At 52.9% G+C, this 13,836-nt stretch overlaps 1 protein-coding gene across 2 annotated transcripts in view; it reads left to right on the top strand.

Annotated features, from left to right (window-relative positions):
* The window catches only part of LOC119709547 (dynein heavy chain 9, axonemal-like), a 96,128-nt gene that overhangs the window by 23,788 nt on the left and 58,504 nt on the right, over window positions 1-13,836 (top strand). Inside the window, exons 12-17 of one of the 2 annotated variants that reach the window (XM_038157457.1) lie at window positions 172-432; window positions 1,583-2,008; window positions 5,534-5,653; window positions 9,163-9,351; window positions 10,066-10,301; window positions 12,639-12,761. In XM_038157457.1, coding sequence (XP_038013385.1) covers window positions 172-432; window positions 1,583-2,008; window positions 5,534-5,653; window positions 9,163-9,351; window positions 10,066-10,301; window positions 12,639-12,761 — 1,355 coding nt within the window. Of the gene's footprint in view, window positions 1-171; window positions 433-1,582; window positions 2,009-5,533; window positions 5,654-8,520; window positions 8,637-9,162; window positions 9,352-10,065; window positions 10,302-12,638; window positions 12,762-13,836 lie in introns of those variants that run through there. The other variant, XM_038157459.1, reaches the window with a different exon arrangement.

The following is a 13,836-nucleotide window of genomic DNA, read 5'->3' on the forward strand; positions in this document are numbered from 1 at the left end:
GACTCAGAGTTATTTACCAGTGCAGTGCAGAGCCTGGGAAATGTGAAAGCTCAAACTGGGCTCTGCTGACAGCCAGGCCCTCCCTGCCCGGGGTCCCGCTGGGTGTGAGGCTGCGCTGGGCACTGGGGAGCAGGCAGGGCAGCCCAGCTCCCACAGATCTCTGCCCTGCAGGTGGATGAGCTGAAGGCCAAGCTGGCAGCCCAGGAGGTGGAGCTGAAGCAGAAGAACGAGGATGCTGACAAGCTGATCCAGGTGGTGGGAGTGGAGACGGAGAAGGTGAGCAGGAAGAAGGCGGTGGCCGACGAGGAGGAGCGGAAGGTGGCCCTCATCGCCCAGGAGGTGGAGCAGAAGCAGAAGGACTGTGAGGAGGACCTGGCCAAGGCTGAGCCTGCCTTGGCAGCTGCCCAGGCTGCTCTCAACACCCTCAACAAGGTAGGGGGAGGATTCCCTCAGTGGTTTTCCTCCTCGCTGGGGGAGAAGGGCTGTGTCCTCGGATGGCCCAGGTTCTGTGCATTGTATTGTCCCTCCTCCAGCTTCCTCCCTGCTGGTGCTGAAGTGTGTAAAACAGGATTGGATGTGGCACTGAGTGCTGTGGTTTAGTGGTCACAGGTTGGACTTGCAGATCTCAAAGGTCTTTTCCAGCCTGGTCAGTTCTGTGATTCTGGGGTTCCTGGTGGAACTCGAAGCACCCACGGGGCTGCACCATGTTCCCCTTCACTCATTGCCATGGAGAGGAGCAGACAAAGCTGGTCCAAAAGAAGATGCCACTGGGAAAAGGTGTGATCAGGAGATAAGCATGGCTCCGATTGCAGGAGATTGGTTTTGGGAGGAGTTTTTGTGCCTTGGAAGGTTTCTCCTTCAAGGGTGCTCCAGGGGTTCCCATTTGAAGTGGCACTCAGTGCCAGGGATTAGTTGACAAGGTGGTGTTGGGTCATAGGTTGGACTTGATGATCTCAAAGGTCTTTTCCAACCTAGTTCATCCTGTGGTTCTGTGATGCACCTGAGATGGACCCGCGGTTTGTTTTGGCCTGCAGTTCAGGCATGGTGTGATAGTGAGTTTGAAAACATGGGAAGTCAGGAGCTGGAGACAAAAACGCCCTTTTGGTTCCTCCAGGGCAGTTTGGCTGCTTGCCCTGTGAGGGTGCCTGGGCTTTCTCAGCAGCTGCATTCCCTGAACCCCGAGGGCTGCAGGATGTGGCAATCAGAGGATGGATTTGGCACTGGCATCTCAGCTCGGGTAGGAGGGAGCATGAAGGGAAGCTCTGAAGGTTGTTTTAGAGTGTTCTTTCTGTAGGTTTCATTCTTATTTATCCCAATCTTCTGAGAGGACATAAAACCTCCTGCTCCCCCAGGAGCCTGGGGAGGAGCAGCAAGCTGTGCTGGTCCCAGGTGGGATGTCATGAGCAGGGAATGGAGCAGGTGTGCTGCAAACGTGCAGAGCAGTGATCTAAAGGCAGCGCTGCTGGAGCCCAGAGGAGCCCAATTTATCAGATTGATAGCCTGGGAGCCTGACTCTATTAGTGGCAGAGTGAAAAGAAAGCCCATTCATTTTTACCTAACAACCTTGTTTTCCCCTTTTCAGACCAATCTGACGGAGCTGAGGTCCTTTGGGTCACCTCCTTCTGCTGTCAGCAACGTCACGGCGGCCGTGATGGTGCTGACGGCCCCGGGAGGGAAGATCCCCAAGGACAGGAGCTGGAAAGCAGCCAGAGTGGCCATGGCAAGGGTAGACAGCTTCCTGGACTCCTTGATCAAGTTCAACAAGGAGAACATCCACGAGAACTGCCTCAAAGCCCTCCAGCCCTATCTGCAAGACCCCAAGTTCAACCCCGAGTTCGTGGCCACCAAGTCGGCGGCGGCGGCCGGGCTGTGCTCGTGGGTGCTGAACATCGAGCGCTTCCACCGCGTCTTCTGCGAGGTGCAGCCCAAGAGGCAGGCTCTGGACAGGGCCAACGCCGAGCTGGCAGCAGCCCAGGACAAGCTGGCCACTGTCAAGGCCAAAATTGCCGTGAGTGACCTTGGGGGGACCCGTCCTGCTTGTGCCTGCCTGGGGGAATCCTCAGCTTGGGCAGAGCTGCTGCTCGGTGCTTGTGTTCTAAAGCAGGGTGGGAATCCAGGGGGTTGGGGGTTGTAGGGTTTTCTCTCCCTCCTTTTGCACTGGCAGCCCCAAAATCCAGCCCTGAGCTGGGCTGACCCCAGGGTGAGCAGCAGGGAGGGGAGGGGGATTCTGCCCCTCTGCCCCTGTACTCAGGTCAGACCCCACCTGCAGAGCTGCCCCAGCACAGCGAGGAGCTGGAGCTGCTGGAGAGAGCCCAGAGGAGGCCATGGAGATGCTCCAAGGGCTGCAGCCAGGCTGGGAGAGCTGGGGATGCTCACCTGGAGAGGAGAAGGCTCCAGGCAGACCTGAGAGCCCCATCCAGGGTCTAAAGGGGCTCCAGGAGAGCTGGAGAGGGACTGGGGACAAGGGGGGATGGCTTCAAACTGAAAGAGAGGAAATTTAGGTTAAAGGGAAGAAATTGTTCCCTGGCAGGGTGGGCAGGCCCTGGCACAGGTGCCCAGAGCAGCTGGGGCTGCCCCTGGATCCCTGGCAGTGCCCAAGGCCAGGCTGGACACTGGGGCTGGGAGCAGCCTGGGACAGTGGGAGGTGTCCCTGCCATGGCAGGGGGTGGAAAAGGTCTTTAAGGTCCCATCCAACCCAAACAATTCTGTGGTTCTGTGACAGATTATTGCTGCTTTCTAAATTTCCTCTGTTCTTCGCCAGCCTTGCTTGCACCCAAATAGGAAGGCTAAATGTTAATCTTTGTTATTCCCACTTAATTTTTTAAATGGAATTTATCTCTTCTCCTGGGCCCTCAGAAAGGTCCTTATCTCAAACCAGTGTGTTTTCAGGGTGCTGCACAGGGCAGGGGATGGGAGCTGGAGGCTGATTCAGTGCTGGGAGCACAGAGCTGGGCTGGCTGCACGCTCAGTGCCTGGGTTTGCAGGATGACAACTGCTCTTGCAGGAGCCTCATTTGTCACGGCACAGCTCCCTGGCAGCACATCTTGGATGTTGTTTGGATTTCTGCTACTTAAAAAAAGAAGAAAGAAAAAAAAAACTTAAAAAAATTTCTGAATAGAAGAAATTACAGCGTGATTAAAAGTGCATTTCCACAGAGTGTTGAGTGAGACCTTTATCATTTTCCTTCAGAAAATTATCTCTATGTAAAAGCACATCCTGCTTTATCCTCCTTTCCTCCCTGCTCCCTCCCAGTGCAATACCTGCTAAGAGCAGGCTGTGGGGAGCAGCTGCTCTGGTTTTAGGGTGTTTTGGGATCTCTTTGGGAGTGGGGTCCCCTCCATGGCTGGGCTGTTGGGCTGGACCCACAGCAGGGGCAGGGTCCCAGTGAGTGAGCTCCCTCTGCTCCCCTCACCCCGCTCCACCAGCACCTCACCCTGTTAGAAAACACATCACTCCCTTGATGTCTTCAAGGGCTTATCATTCCTAAAATGCTTACTACACTTTTTAACTAAAATTACAAGAACACGGTGCAGAACTCTCCAGTCACCCTCCCTGCTGCAGATGAAAGCAGGCACCTGAAGCAGGGATGGATTTAGAGGGCTTTGGTGTCTAATTCTCCCACCTCAGATGTGCCATACAGTGCCAGGGAACTTTTTTTCATCCCTTTATGCTGCTCTTCTCCAAAGCTTTTTTATGCCTGGGCTTTTTTTTTGCTTTTTTTTTTCAAAGGAGTGGGATTTTGTTCAAGAAAATTGCAATCTTTGGGGAGATTACTGCTGCTCCTCTGGCAGGCTCTTACAAAACTGCCTGGTGCAGGGGCCCTCTCCTCCCTGCAGATGGGGAGGGGTGCAGGGTGGCGTGGGATGGATGTGGAGGTACATCCTCACTTATCTGGGATCTCTCGGATAGCTTCACTGCTGGGTGCTGATTCATACCTGCTCACAGCTGGCCCCCAAGCTGTCTCACACTCATTTTTATTAATAAATGAGGAAATTCTGATTGTCCAAAGCATTAAGGGCTTTCTCTCTTTTCCCTGCCTGGGAGTTGAGTGCTCTGCGCCTGGGGCTGCTGGAGGTAGGAGTGAAGGTTGTGTCCTCAGCTGCACACAGCTGTATTTGTGTGCCCCTGGTGGGGCCCTGCAGGGCAGATACATGCATATATTCTATAGAAACTCGATTATCAGCTCATGCTTTTATAGTGGAATGTGATATACATGAGCCCGTGTAGGCTGATAGATCCACATGCACACAGGGAGAGAAACTTTTGGTGTTATTGTTTCAAGGAAGGTCAAGGAGAGGCTGCTTTGTGTTTGCCACTATCCAGGAGAGCTGTAGAGATCTCTAATATAATCCTTTTTCATTTTCAGGTTTGTTTCTAGTGTGTAGCTCAATGTTAAAGTGATTTACAAGCAGTTTAGCCCTAAGCAGTCTGCATTGGGCGCAGATAAAATCAATTATTACTTTTCTTATCAGAAGTGAAATGCTCCAAGTGCTTGTGGGAGCTGTTGGTTGGGTTTAGATCTGAGTGTGAGTAGCTCTGCCCAAGAACAGGGCTCTCCAGTTTCCTCTGCAGCTGCTCTGGCTCTTGCTGCCCTCCCAGCCCTGACCTGCCCAGGACATGGCCCCACCTCACTGGGGCAGCTCAGAGCAGAACCCTTGAGTTCAGTGGTTATACTCCTTGCTGGAAACAGTGTGAGGGCATGGTCTGAGAGGGTCCAGGCAGAACTCCAGGAGCCCCTTGGGGATTTGAGCAGGACTTGGGCAATCAGCAGAGCCTCAAGGACTGCTCAGAGACAAGCGGCTGGAGCATCGGGAAATGTCAGAGTTGGGTTCCTCAGCTGCCTGCTCCTTGCTCAGCCATAGCACTCGTCATCAGGGCTCAGCCAGAAGCCCCAAATAAATTCATTTTGTGTGTCCTGTGCTGAGGGTGTGAGGTCCAAGCAGTGGCACAGCCCTGCTCTGTGCTGGCTCCTGGTGCCAGCCCTGGGTGGATGGGCTGGGCTGCAGCTTGGCCAGCTCTGGACAAGGGTTTACCACAGGATCCCAGAGTGGTTTGGGCTGGAAGGGATCTCAAAGCCCACCCAGTGCCACCCCTGCCATGGCAGGGACACCTTCCACTGTCCCAGGTGCTCCAAGCCTCAGTGTCCAGCCTGGCCTTGGGCACTGACAGGGATCCAGGGGCAGCCACAGCTGCTCTGGGCATCCTCACAGCCAAGAATTCCTTCCCAATATCCCATCCATCCCTGCCCTCTGGCAGTGGGAAGCCTTTCCCTCTTATCCTGGCACCCCATCCCTTGTCCCCAGTCCCTCTGCAGCTCTCCTGGAGCCCCTTTAGGCCCTGGCAGGGGCTCTGAGATCTCCCTGGAGCCTTCTCTTCTCCAGGCTGGACATCTCCAGCTCTCTCAGTCTCCAGAGCAGAGGGCTCCAGCCCTTGGAGCATCTCCATGGCCTTTTGGACTCCTCCAGCAGCTCCATGTCCTCCCCGAGCTGCTAAAACCCTGCTGTTCCTGACTTCTCCTGTTTTTCACCCGCAGCGCCTCAACGAGAACCTGGGCAAGCTCACGGCCAGGTTTGAGAAGGCCACCTCAGACAAACTCAGGTGCCAGCAGGAAGCTGAAGCCACAGCCTGCACCATCACCCTCGCCAACCGCCTGGTGAGTGCCACAAGGGTGGCTCTGGTGGCACCACGGGGAGGGAGCGGGGCTGGGCTGAGCCCTGTGCACACAGCACATTCCGTCCTCTCGTGTTTCTGGGAATGCACTGCAGCAAGTTTCAGCAGTGAAAATGCTTCCACAGAGGTTGTTTCCACGAGGTTGTGGCAGAATGTCTCAAAGAAACCAGGAGAGGCAGCTGCAGGAAGTGCTGTTGTCCTCCAGATGGTTTGGGGCAGCTCTGCTCGTTAAAGTGCCTGGCTCTGCTGCCATCACAACTCTCAGCTCCTTCTTGGGGTTTGAATGTGTGAGCAGGTGCTGATGGGCCAAAACAGCCTGAGTCAAAAATGGCATCATAAAAACAAAGGTGTGAACGTGCCCGTGGCTTTGCAGGGTCTGAAATGACAAGAATTAGAGAGAAAAGATCTCTAAAAGCCTCAGTCTCCTCTGAGTCAGAATAAAATTATATTAGAGAGGGGCCTACGAGGAACTGGAGAGGGATTTTGCATCAGGAGCTGTAGTGACAGGACAAGGGAGAATGGGTTCAGACTGACAGAGGGGAAATTTAGTTTAGATATACAAAAGAAATCCTTCTCTGGGAGGGTGGGCAGACTCTGGAATGGATTTTCATTCTGTGGCTGCCCCTGGATCCCAGCAGTGCCCAAGGCCAGGCTGGATGGGGCTTGGAGCACCTGGGACAGTGGGAGGTGTCCCTGCCATGGCAGGAGTGGCACTTGGTGGGGTTTTAAGTCCCTTCCAACCCCATCCATTCCATGGTTCTGTGACTCTGTGACACCACTTCCCAGGCCATGGTGGTTACATCTCTTCCCCACCCCATGGTGTGGGAACAGCTCCCAGTCTCAACAATTCTGTGATTTTATACTGTCAACAATTCATCATTTGTGCAGTGCAGGCAAGGAACTGCTTGCATCCCAACTTCCTGCTGTGCCCTGCTCACCATCTCCTGTGCCACCCTGGCTTTGATCTGGGAGCAGGAGCTGACAGCCCTCACTGAAGTGCAGCTCATTTGACATTCAGGAGGTGTCACTGGCGTGGCTGTGGGTAGCAATGAGTTCCCAGGCTTTGAAACAAACCCTGAAGTTGTCTAAAGAATGCAGCTGAACGTGGAGAGCGGTGCTTTGGATTGACAAGTGAACCTGGGGGATTGAGGCAAGGCCAGCTCTCACAGCGCCAGGCTGGCATCTCGTGAACTTCAGGTGGCCTAAGCAAGATGCTGCAGGATCCAAGGGACAGGATCTGTGCACCAGAAAGGGAGGCTGGCTGACGAGTGGTGTTTGTGAGGGGGTGTGTGCTAATGCAGAGGAGGAAATTTAGTGATGACAAATGCTAAATAACGTGTGCTGGGAAAACAAACTGTAATCATGCAGTTACATGGATAGGGCCTAATTGCACTATTATCACTCACAGAACAGCTCTCGGAGTTGTTGCAGAGAGTTCTCAGGAACAGCAGCGTGGCACTTGACAGGAGGAAAAAAGACAAATTGAATATTGCTAATTGGTAGGAAAAAACCCTCAGGAACCAGAAGTTGAGCGTCATTGTGTTGGGTCTGTCAGTGCCCGCATCCCACGCGTGGTCACCCTGTCTGAGAAGGCTGTGGGCAGCCTGGAAAAGCTACAACAACGTCCAGAACCACTTCCACATGAGTAGAGAGGGTATGGATTAGGGCTCTTCCTTTTGGAAAAGGTGTAGAAGCTTCTAAAATCATGGCCGGTGTGCAGAAGGTGGGTGAGGGATGGTTGTTCGCTCTCTGTCATTATCAAAGAGCCAAAGGTAATCCAAGGAGTAGCTTTTGATTTGCCTCTTGCTAAATAAAAAGAATTCCAATGACTTCTAGGATCTGAGGTGGGAGACACCCGGGGTGTCTTGAATGTATTAAAAGTGGCAGTAGTGTGTGATCCAAGCAAAGGAGAAGAAAAGACTTCCAGGACTTAAGGAGATAAAAAGTAACCTGAAAAAATTAATTAGGAGTATGGAAACACCTCCACGTACCAGGAAAATCAGATTAATAAAGACTTCTTGGTCTTAGAGGGGCTGTGGGACTGCCTCTGGATCCCTGGCAGTGCCCAAGGCCAGGCTGGACACTGGGGTTGGAGCAGCCTGGGACAGTGGAAGGTGTCCCTGCCATGGCAGGAGGTGGCACTGGGTGACCTTTAATGTCTCCTCCCAGCCAAAGCAGTCTGTGATTCTGTGATTGCATGAATCATAAATGAGCTGGTGTGTGGGAGGTCGCGCGGCTCTGCAGCGATGATGTCAACTGTCTGTAAAGAATTGCAAAAACGATCCCAAGTGATGGAGGGGTGAAACACCACGTAGATAAATGTGATGTAAAGTGCATCGGAGAAATGAGGTTTTACTTCACATGGCCTGTGAGGGATGCTGAGCTGATTGTTATCACTCAGGAATGAAAGGATGGAGTTAAGAGTGCTGTGAGCTCTGTGCTCCCAGAAGCAAAAAGCCCTCACCAAACCCAAAGCCCCTCTGAAACCGGATATTAGGGTTTATTAGGAAAAGAAGGGAGAACAAAACAGAAAAATCCCCATCTTGCTCTATGAATACCTTCTAAATAAATCTTGAATGTGCAGCATTACCGCCGCCCCCTCTGCTGCACCTCAAAGGCTGGAGGAGAACGGGAAATGGTGCAGAGCCAGCGACAATGAAAGGAACCGGATAATAAAGATTGCATCACTCGGTGCAGATAACGATTGCAAGGAAAATCAAAAGGCTGCTTCTGTCTGAGGAATTATTGAAGAGGCTAAAGCTCTTCAACCTGAAAAGCAGACAGCACAGGGGTGCTGAGGGCTTGGAATCCTGAGTGGTGCAGAGAAGCTGGTGCCAGCAGGATTGTTCCCTGGTTTTGCACTGGACAAATGTTTCAGCAACTGAAAAGTTCAGGCAGCACATCAAAGGATGTACTTTTATCCACAAAGCTCAGCTGAACTGTGGATCTCCTGCCCACGGGATGCTGTAGGTGCCAAAAGTTGGGTTGATATCCACAGCAGCTCGGTTGTGAAGTTAAAACCCATCGGTGGCTGTTAAGCACAGGGATATGAGCTCTGGGTCAGAAGGTCCTGAAGGCTGCAGCTGTGGGAAGCTGGATCTGTGTCCAGAGCTGTGCTTGTGTGTGCAGCATTCCCAGGACAAGGGCTGCTGGCAGCTGCAGGAGCTGGGTGTGCCCTGCAGAGCTGGGCCTGGGGTGGGGGTTTCAGAGGGGAACCCAGTAACATCTTGGCTTAGGAGATCCTGGCTGTTTATCAGGAGATCCTGGCTGTTTATCAGGGGGAATGGAGGTACACGAGGGCGGAAGGAGAGCTGTTTGATCTGGGGTGTCTGCAGGACAACCAATGCCATAGAAACGGCAGCGAGTTTGTTTTGGGAGCGTGAAGGTGGCTCTGACCCTCAGGAAGCAGCTGGAATTCTGCTGGAAGCAGGGCTTGGTCAGGTTCACATTCCATGATTGTATGAATGATCAATTTTACTTGGGAATTTGCAGGTTGGGGGACTCGCCTCTGAAAATGTGAGATGGGCTGAGGCTGTGGAGGACTTCAAACAGCAGCAGAGCACCTTGTGTGGAGATGTCCTGCTGGTCACAGCCTTTGTCTCCTACCTGGGCTACTTCACCAGGAAATACCGCCAGGACCTCCTGGATGGCATCTGGAGGCCCTATTTGGACCAACTAAAAGTAAGTCCTGACTGCTCTGAGAAGCCATTGTTTCTGGGATTAATGTGGCCACAAACCCTGGTGCCCACAGGGGATCTCTCAGGTGAGGGACATCACTGTGTCCTCACCGAGCTGGAGGGAGGATCAGGACGTGGCCATGTGCTCCTCCCTGGGGAAAATGCGGTGTCCTTGCTCCATGAAGTTCCTCCACGTACACTGGAAAATCCCAAACACAGAGCCCAGCTCTGCAGTTTTGTCCATGGCCGTGAAGGAGGGGGGAATATGGAGAAGGAGTTGGAGCAGGCAGAGCTCGCTGCCAGCTCTCCAGGAGGCTTGGAAAAACTCGAGGTGTTTTTTCATTCTGGACACGAGCTCTGGTCGTGCTGGCCATGCCTCTCAGCTGGTTTTACCCATGTCTTGCTGTTAGGACCAGATGGAGATCATCGTGCTTGAAACTTGTTTAATATTTCACTAATTTTAACAGGTTCCTCATACAAATAGTGCCAAGGAGCTTTTAAATCAGGTCCCAGAGATGCCCAAACCAAAGGGCCGACTAAAGCAGACATTTCCTTAGGCTGAGAGAGGAAAACTTCATTCTGCATTTCTTAACACTGAGGCAGAAACTATTAACAACAAATAGTTAAAACTCCAACTTAGCAGCAATTGGTTTAACCTGCTAACTATGGAACCTTTTTGAAAAAATGGACACCTTTCTTTGCTCACAACGCCTGGCAGGTGGCGGTGCCGGTGACGCCGCGGCTGGAGCCGCTGTGGGTGCTGGCGGACGAGGCGGCCGTGGCGGCGTGGCACAGCCGGGGCCTGCCGGCCGACCGCACGTCCTGCGAGAACGCCGCCATCCTGGGCAGCTGCCTGCGCTGGCCCCTGCTCGTGGACCCGCAGCTGCAGGGCAGCAAGTGGATCAAAAGCACCCACGGAGAAGGGCTCCGCGTCATCCGAGCGGGGCAGAAAGGGTAAAATCGGCCTTCTCTGGAAGGGAGGGGCTGCTGGTGTAGGGCAGGTGTGGCGGTGGAGATGAGCTGGATGAGGAGGTGGCCTGCTGTGGAGCTCACACCCAGGGCTAGAGGGTGAATGAGCAGGCTTGTTCTGGTCAGGATGAGGGCTGGGAGCAGTGGTGTTGGGGTGTTGGGTGGTCGGTCGGCTTGACCTGGATGCAGCAACCTTCCCAGAGAGAGGTCCTGCAGGAGACAACGTTCTAGGGTCTCAGGCAGTCCTTCAGCTGTTGTGAGATTTGCAGGGGTCCCAGGATGAGGGAAGAGACAAGACTCTTGACTCCATGTTTCAGAAGGCTGATTTATTATATTATGATATATAGTCTATTAAAATGCTACATTAAAACTATACTAAAAGAAGAGAGAGAGAGGATTCATCAGAAGGCGAGACAGGAGTAGAAAGGAATGAATAACAAAGGCTGTGACTGACCAGAGAGTCTGAGCCAGCTGCATCCTTGATTGGTTATTAATTAGAAACACCTCCCATGGACCAATCAAGGAAGCACCTGTTGCACTCCACAGCAGCAGAGTTATTGTTTGCATTTCTTTCCTGAGGCTGCTCAGCTTCCCAGGAGAAGAAAATCCTGGTGAAAGGATTTTCATAAAAATGTCATGGTGACACTTCAGCCACCAGGCAACCTCAGCAAGGGGCAGAGAGCTCAGCTCTGAGCAGTGATTTCAGCTCTGCCTTGCGAGGTGCACCCTGGCCAACGCAGGGACAAAGAGACAGGAGCACCGTGGAGTTATTCCACAGAGTTCCTTTATTCCAGCACCCTGCAAAGGACACCAGTGACAGCAGCTCCCCTCTGAACAGGGCAGGAACTGGGGGTTTTATGGGGAAAAGCGTGGGTGGTACAAACGGGAAAAAACAATTGATCCCAGCAAATCCACATGGGGTTCCAAAGCGTGCTGGGAACTCACCATGACCACGGAGGATTTCTCAGTCCAGGAGGGTTTGGGAAGATCTTATCATTGCCCAATCAAGGGATACCTCTCCACACCTATCTGTCTCCACATTGCGGTGCCTTCTGGCAGCCTTAGAGGTGGCCTAGGGAGGCACAAGGTTGGTTTTGCAGGAGTGTGGCAAGTCACAGGGGGCAGGCTAAGGCTGGGTTCATGGGCAGTAGGGTGGCTGGGTGTGGTAATAGGCCTAACAGGTTGATTGCAAGGAGGAGTGCCACGTAGTGAGCCTGAGATGTGCCTGCACGGGGTGTTTGGTGAGCACTGGGCACTCAGCTGCACTGAGCCAGTCACACTGAGGGAAACCTGCCACTGGATCTGCTCACATTATCTGCTTGTTCATTACGAAAATGACAGATTTCTTATTAAATCAAGGGTCTGTTTAATGCTTTGGCTCTGTTGCCATAGAAACTCCTCTGAAGCTGGTGATGGAGTGAGCTGAGGCCGAGTATCACAGAATCCCAGACTGGCTTGGGTTGGAAGGGATCTTAGAGACCATCCAGTTCCCTGCCTGCCCCAGGCAGGGACGCCTCCCATTATCCCAGCGTGCTCAAGCCCTGTCCAACCTGGCCTTGGACACTTCCAGGGATCCAGGAGCAGCCACAGAAGCACAACAGGCCTGTGTAGACCTATGACATCCTCCATGGGGCTCGTTGTAGGTCTCATGTCCTGGTTTAGCTTTTTTATGTTAGGATTAGGATTCTGAAAACCACAAAGCCCAGAGCTCCAGGCACACTGCAGCTGCAAAGGGCATGCCAAGGGGAACACACAACTGCCACAACATGGCTTCTTCCACAGTTTTCTCTTTTGAATCAGCCTTATCCAGGAATATCACCATTGCTCCCTGCCTCTTGGAGAAAGAGAGAGCTTGGGTATGGAGCAGTCACCACATGCCCTGAGCACAGTGTTCCGTTTCCTTTTTAGGATGGAAGGTGTCCTAAGCATGACCCTAAACTCTGGGCAAAAGAGAGCTCAAAGCTGCTCTTCATCCTTGCTTTAAGATGAAATGCACCAGTGGGCTCTGGAGAAAACAAAGTATGTGCTGAAAACAACTCCAGGCTGTGCCAGCTTTGCTCATGGCTGCCCTGGGATGGACTCGGTGGTCACTCTTGTCCTTGGGAGCTCTGGGGCCTCGTTCTCTCTGTTGGACAGCCAGGACTCTCTCTGTCAGTGCCACTTTCTGCACCAGGCACTGGCACCACCTTAGCCCTCTTCCTCTCTCCAAATGCTGGCACCCACCTGTAGCTCCCCCCACAGTGAGGGTCCCCTCTGTGCCCTCCTCACTTACGGTGTCACATCCTGCTCTGCTGCAGGAGGCACCAGTGCTCTTTCCCACAGGTATCTGGACACACTGGAACAAGCCCTGGCTGCTGGAGACCTGGTTTTGATTGAGAACCTGGAGGAATCCGTGGATCCTGTGCTGGGGCCCTTACTGGGGCGAGAAACAATCAAGAAAGGCAGGTGAGCTTGGGGGGCTTGGGGACACGTGTGGATGAGGGCTGGGGGCTGCTGTGCTCTCTGTTCCTGCCCTCAGACCGTGGGTGCTCACATCCAGCAGCATTAACATCCTGCCTTCAGCAGTCAGGGTGTTTTTAATCAGGCAGTCACAGGTAATTCAGCCATAGGATGGTTTGGAAATCAACCTGGATTTCTCATTTCATTTCACCGCATCATTCAAACCTCATGTAAAAGAGAGACCTGTAATTCTGCCATTGTACACTGACCTTGGGGTCTGTAATTGGCTGTTCTGACACCAAATTATTACCAAAATAGCTGCTGCTGTGTTGTGAAGTAAAGGTAGCCTTGAATTTTAGCAAGCACTGCACAGTGTTTAGAAGTGCAGCTACAGATTTCAGCATCAAGTGTTTCTTAATGAGGTCAAGTTCTCATGGCAGCTGTTGGTCACCTCCAGCCGAGAGGAGATCAGCAAGGGAGGCAGCCAGGGAGCTCTTTTCCCTGAAGTTCTTTGAGGATCATTTCCCTGCTTGCCTAAAACATCCAGGCTGTTGTAAACTGGTGGGCAAGGCAAGCTGTCTGCAAAGTTTGCTGGGGAAAACGTCCTGGGAAGGGTGGCTGAGCATGGGTTTGGCTGCAGGATGGAGGATGGAGGGGCAGGATTGGTCCCAGGGCAGGATTGAAATGCTGGAGGATGTTGAGAGGGAGATGCAGCAGGGAGGGTGGCAAATCTGAGCCCCCCTCCAGTGGAACACTCAGGCATCCCCTTTTGTGCATCTCTGCTCTCAAATCTCCCTGTGAAATCATGTGTTTGTTAACAAAGGGAAAATAAGTCATAAACCACAAAGAAAATCCCTGGGTTTCGTGTTTCCAGGCCCTAAGCCCAGACTCCAGGCAGATGCTGCCTGGCAGGGCTCTGAGCTCTCCACACACCCTTCTCCTCTCCGGGCTGGACAATCCCAGCTCTCCCAGCCTGGCTCCACAGGGGAGCTGCTCCAGTCCCTTCATCAACTTCAGCTCTCCTCTGGAACTGTTCCCACAGCTCCTGCTCCTCCTGGTGCTGGGGACACCAGAGCTGGGC

The sequence above is a fragment of the Motacilla alba genome, chromosome 18 (assembly GCF_015832195.1).
Source record: "Motacilla alba alba isolate MOTALB_02 chromosome 18, Motacilla_alba_V1.0_pri, whole genome shotgun sequence".
In the NCBI taxonomy this organism is placed as follows: Eukaryota; Metazoa; Chordata; class Aves; order Passeriformes; family Motacillidae; genus Motacilla; species Motacilla alba.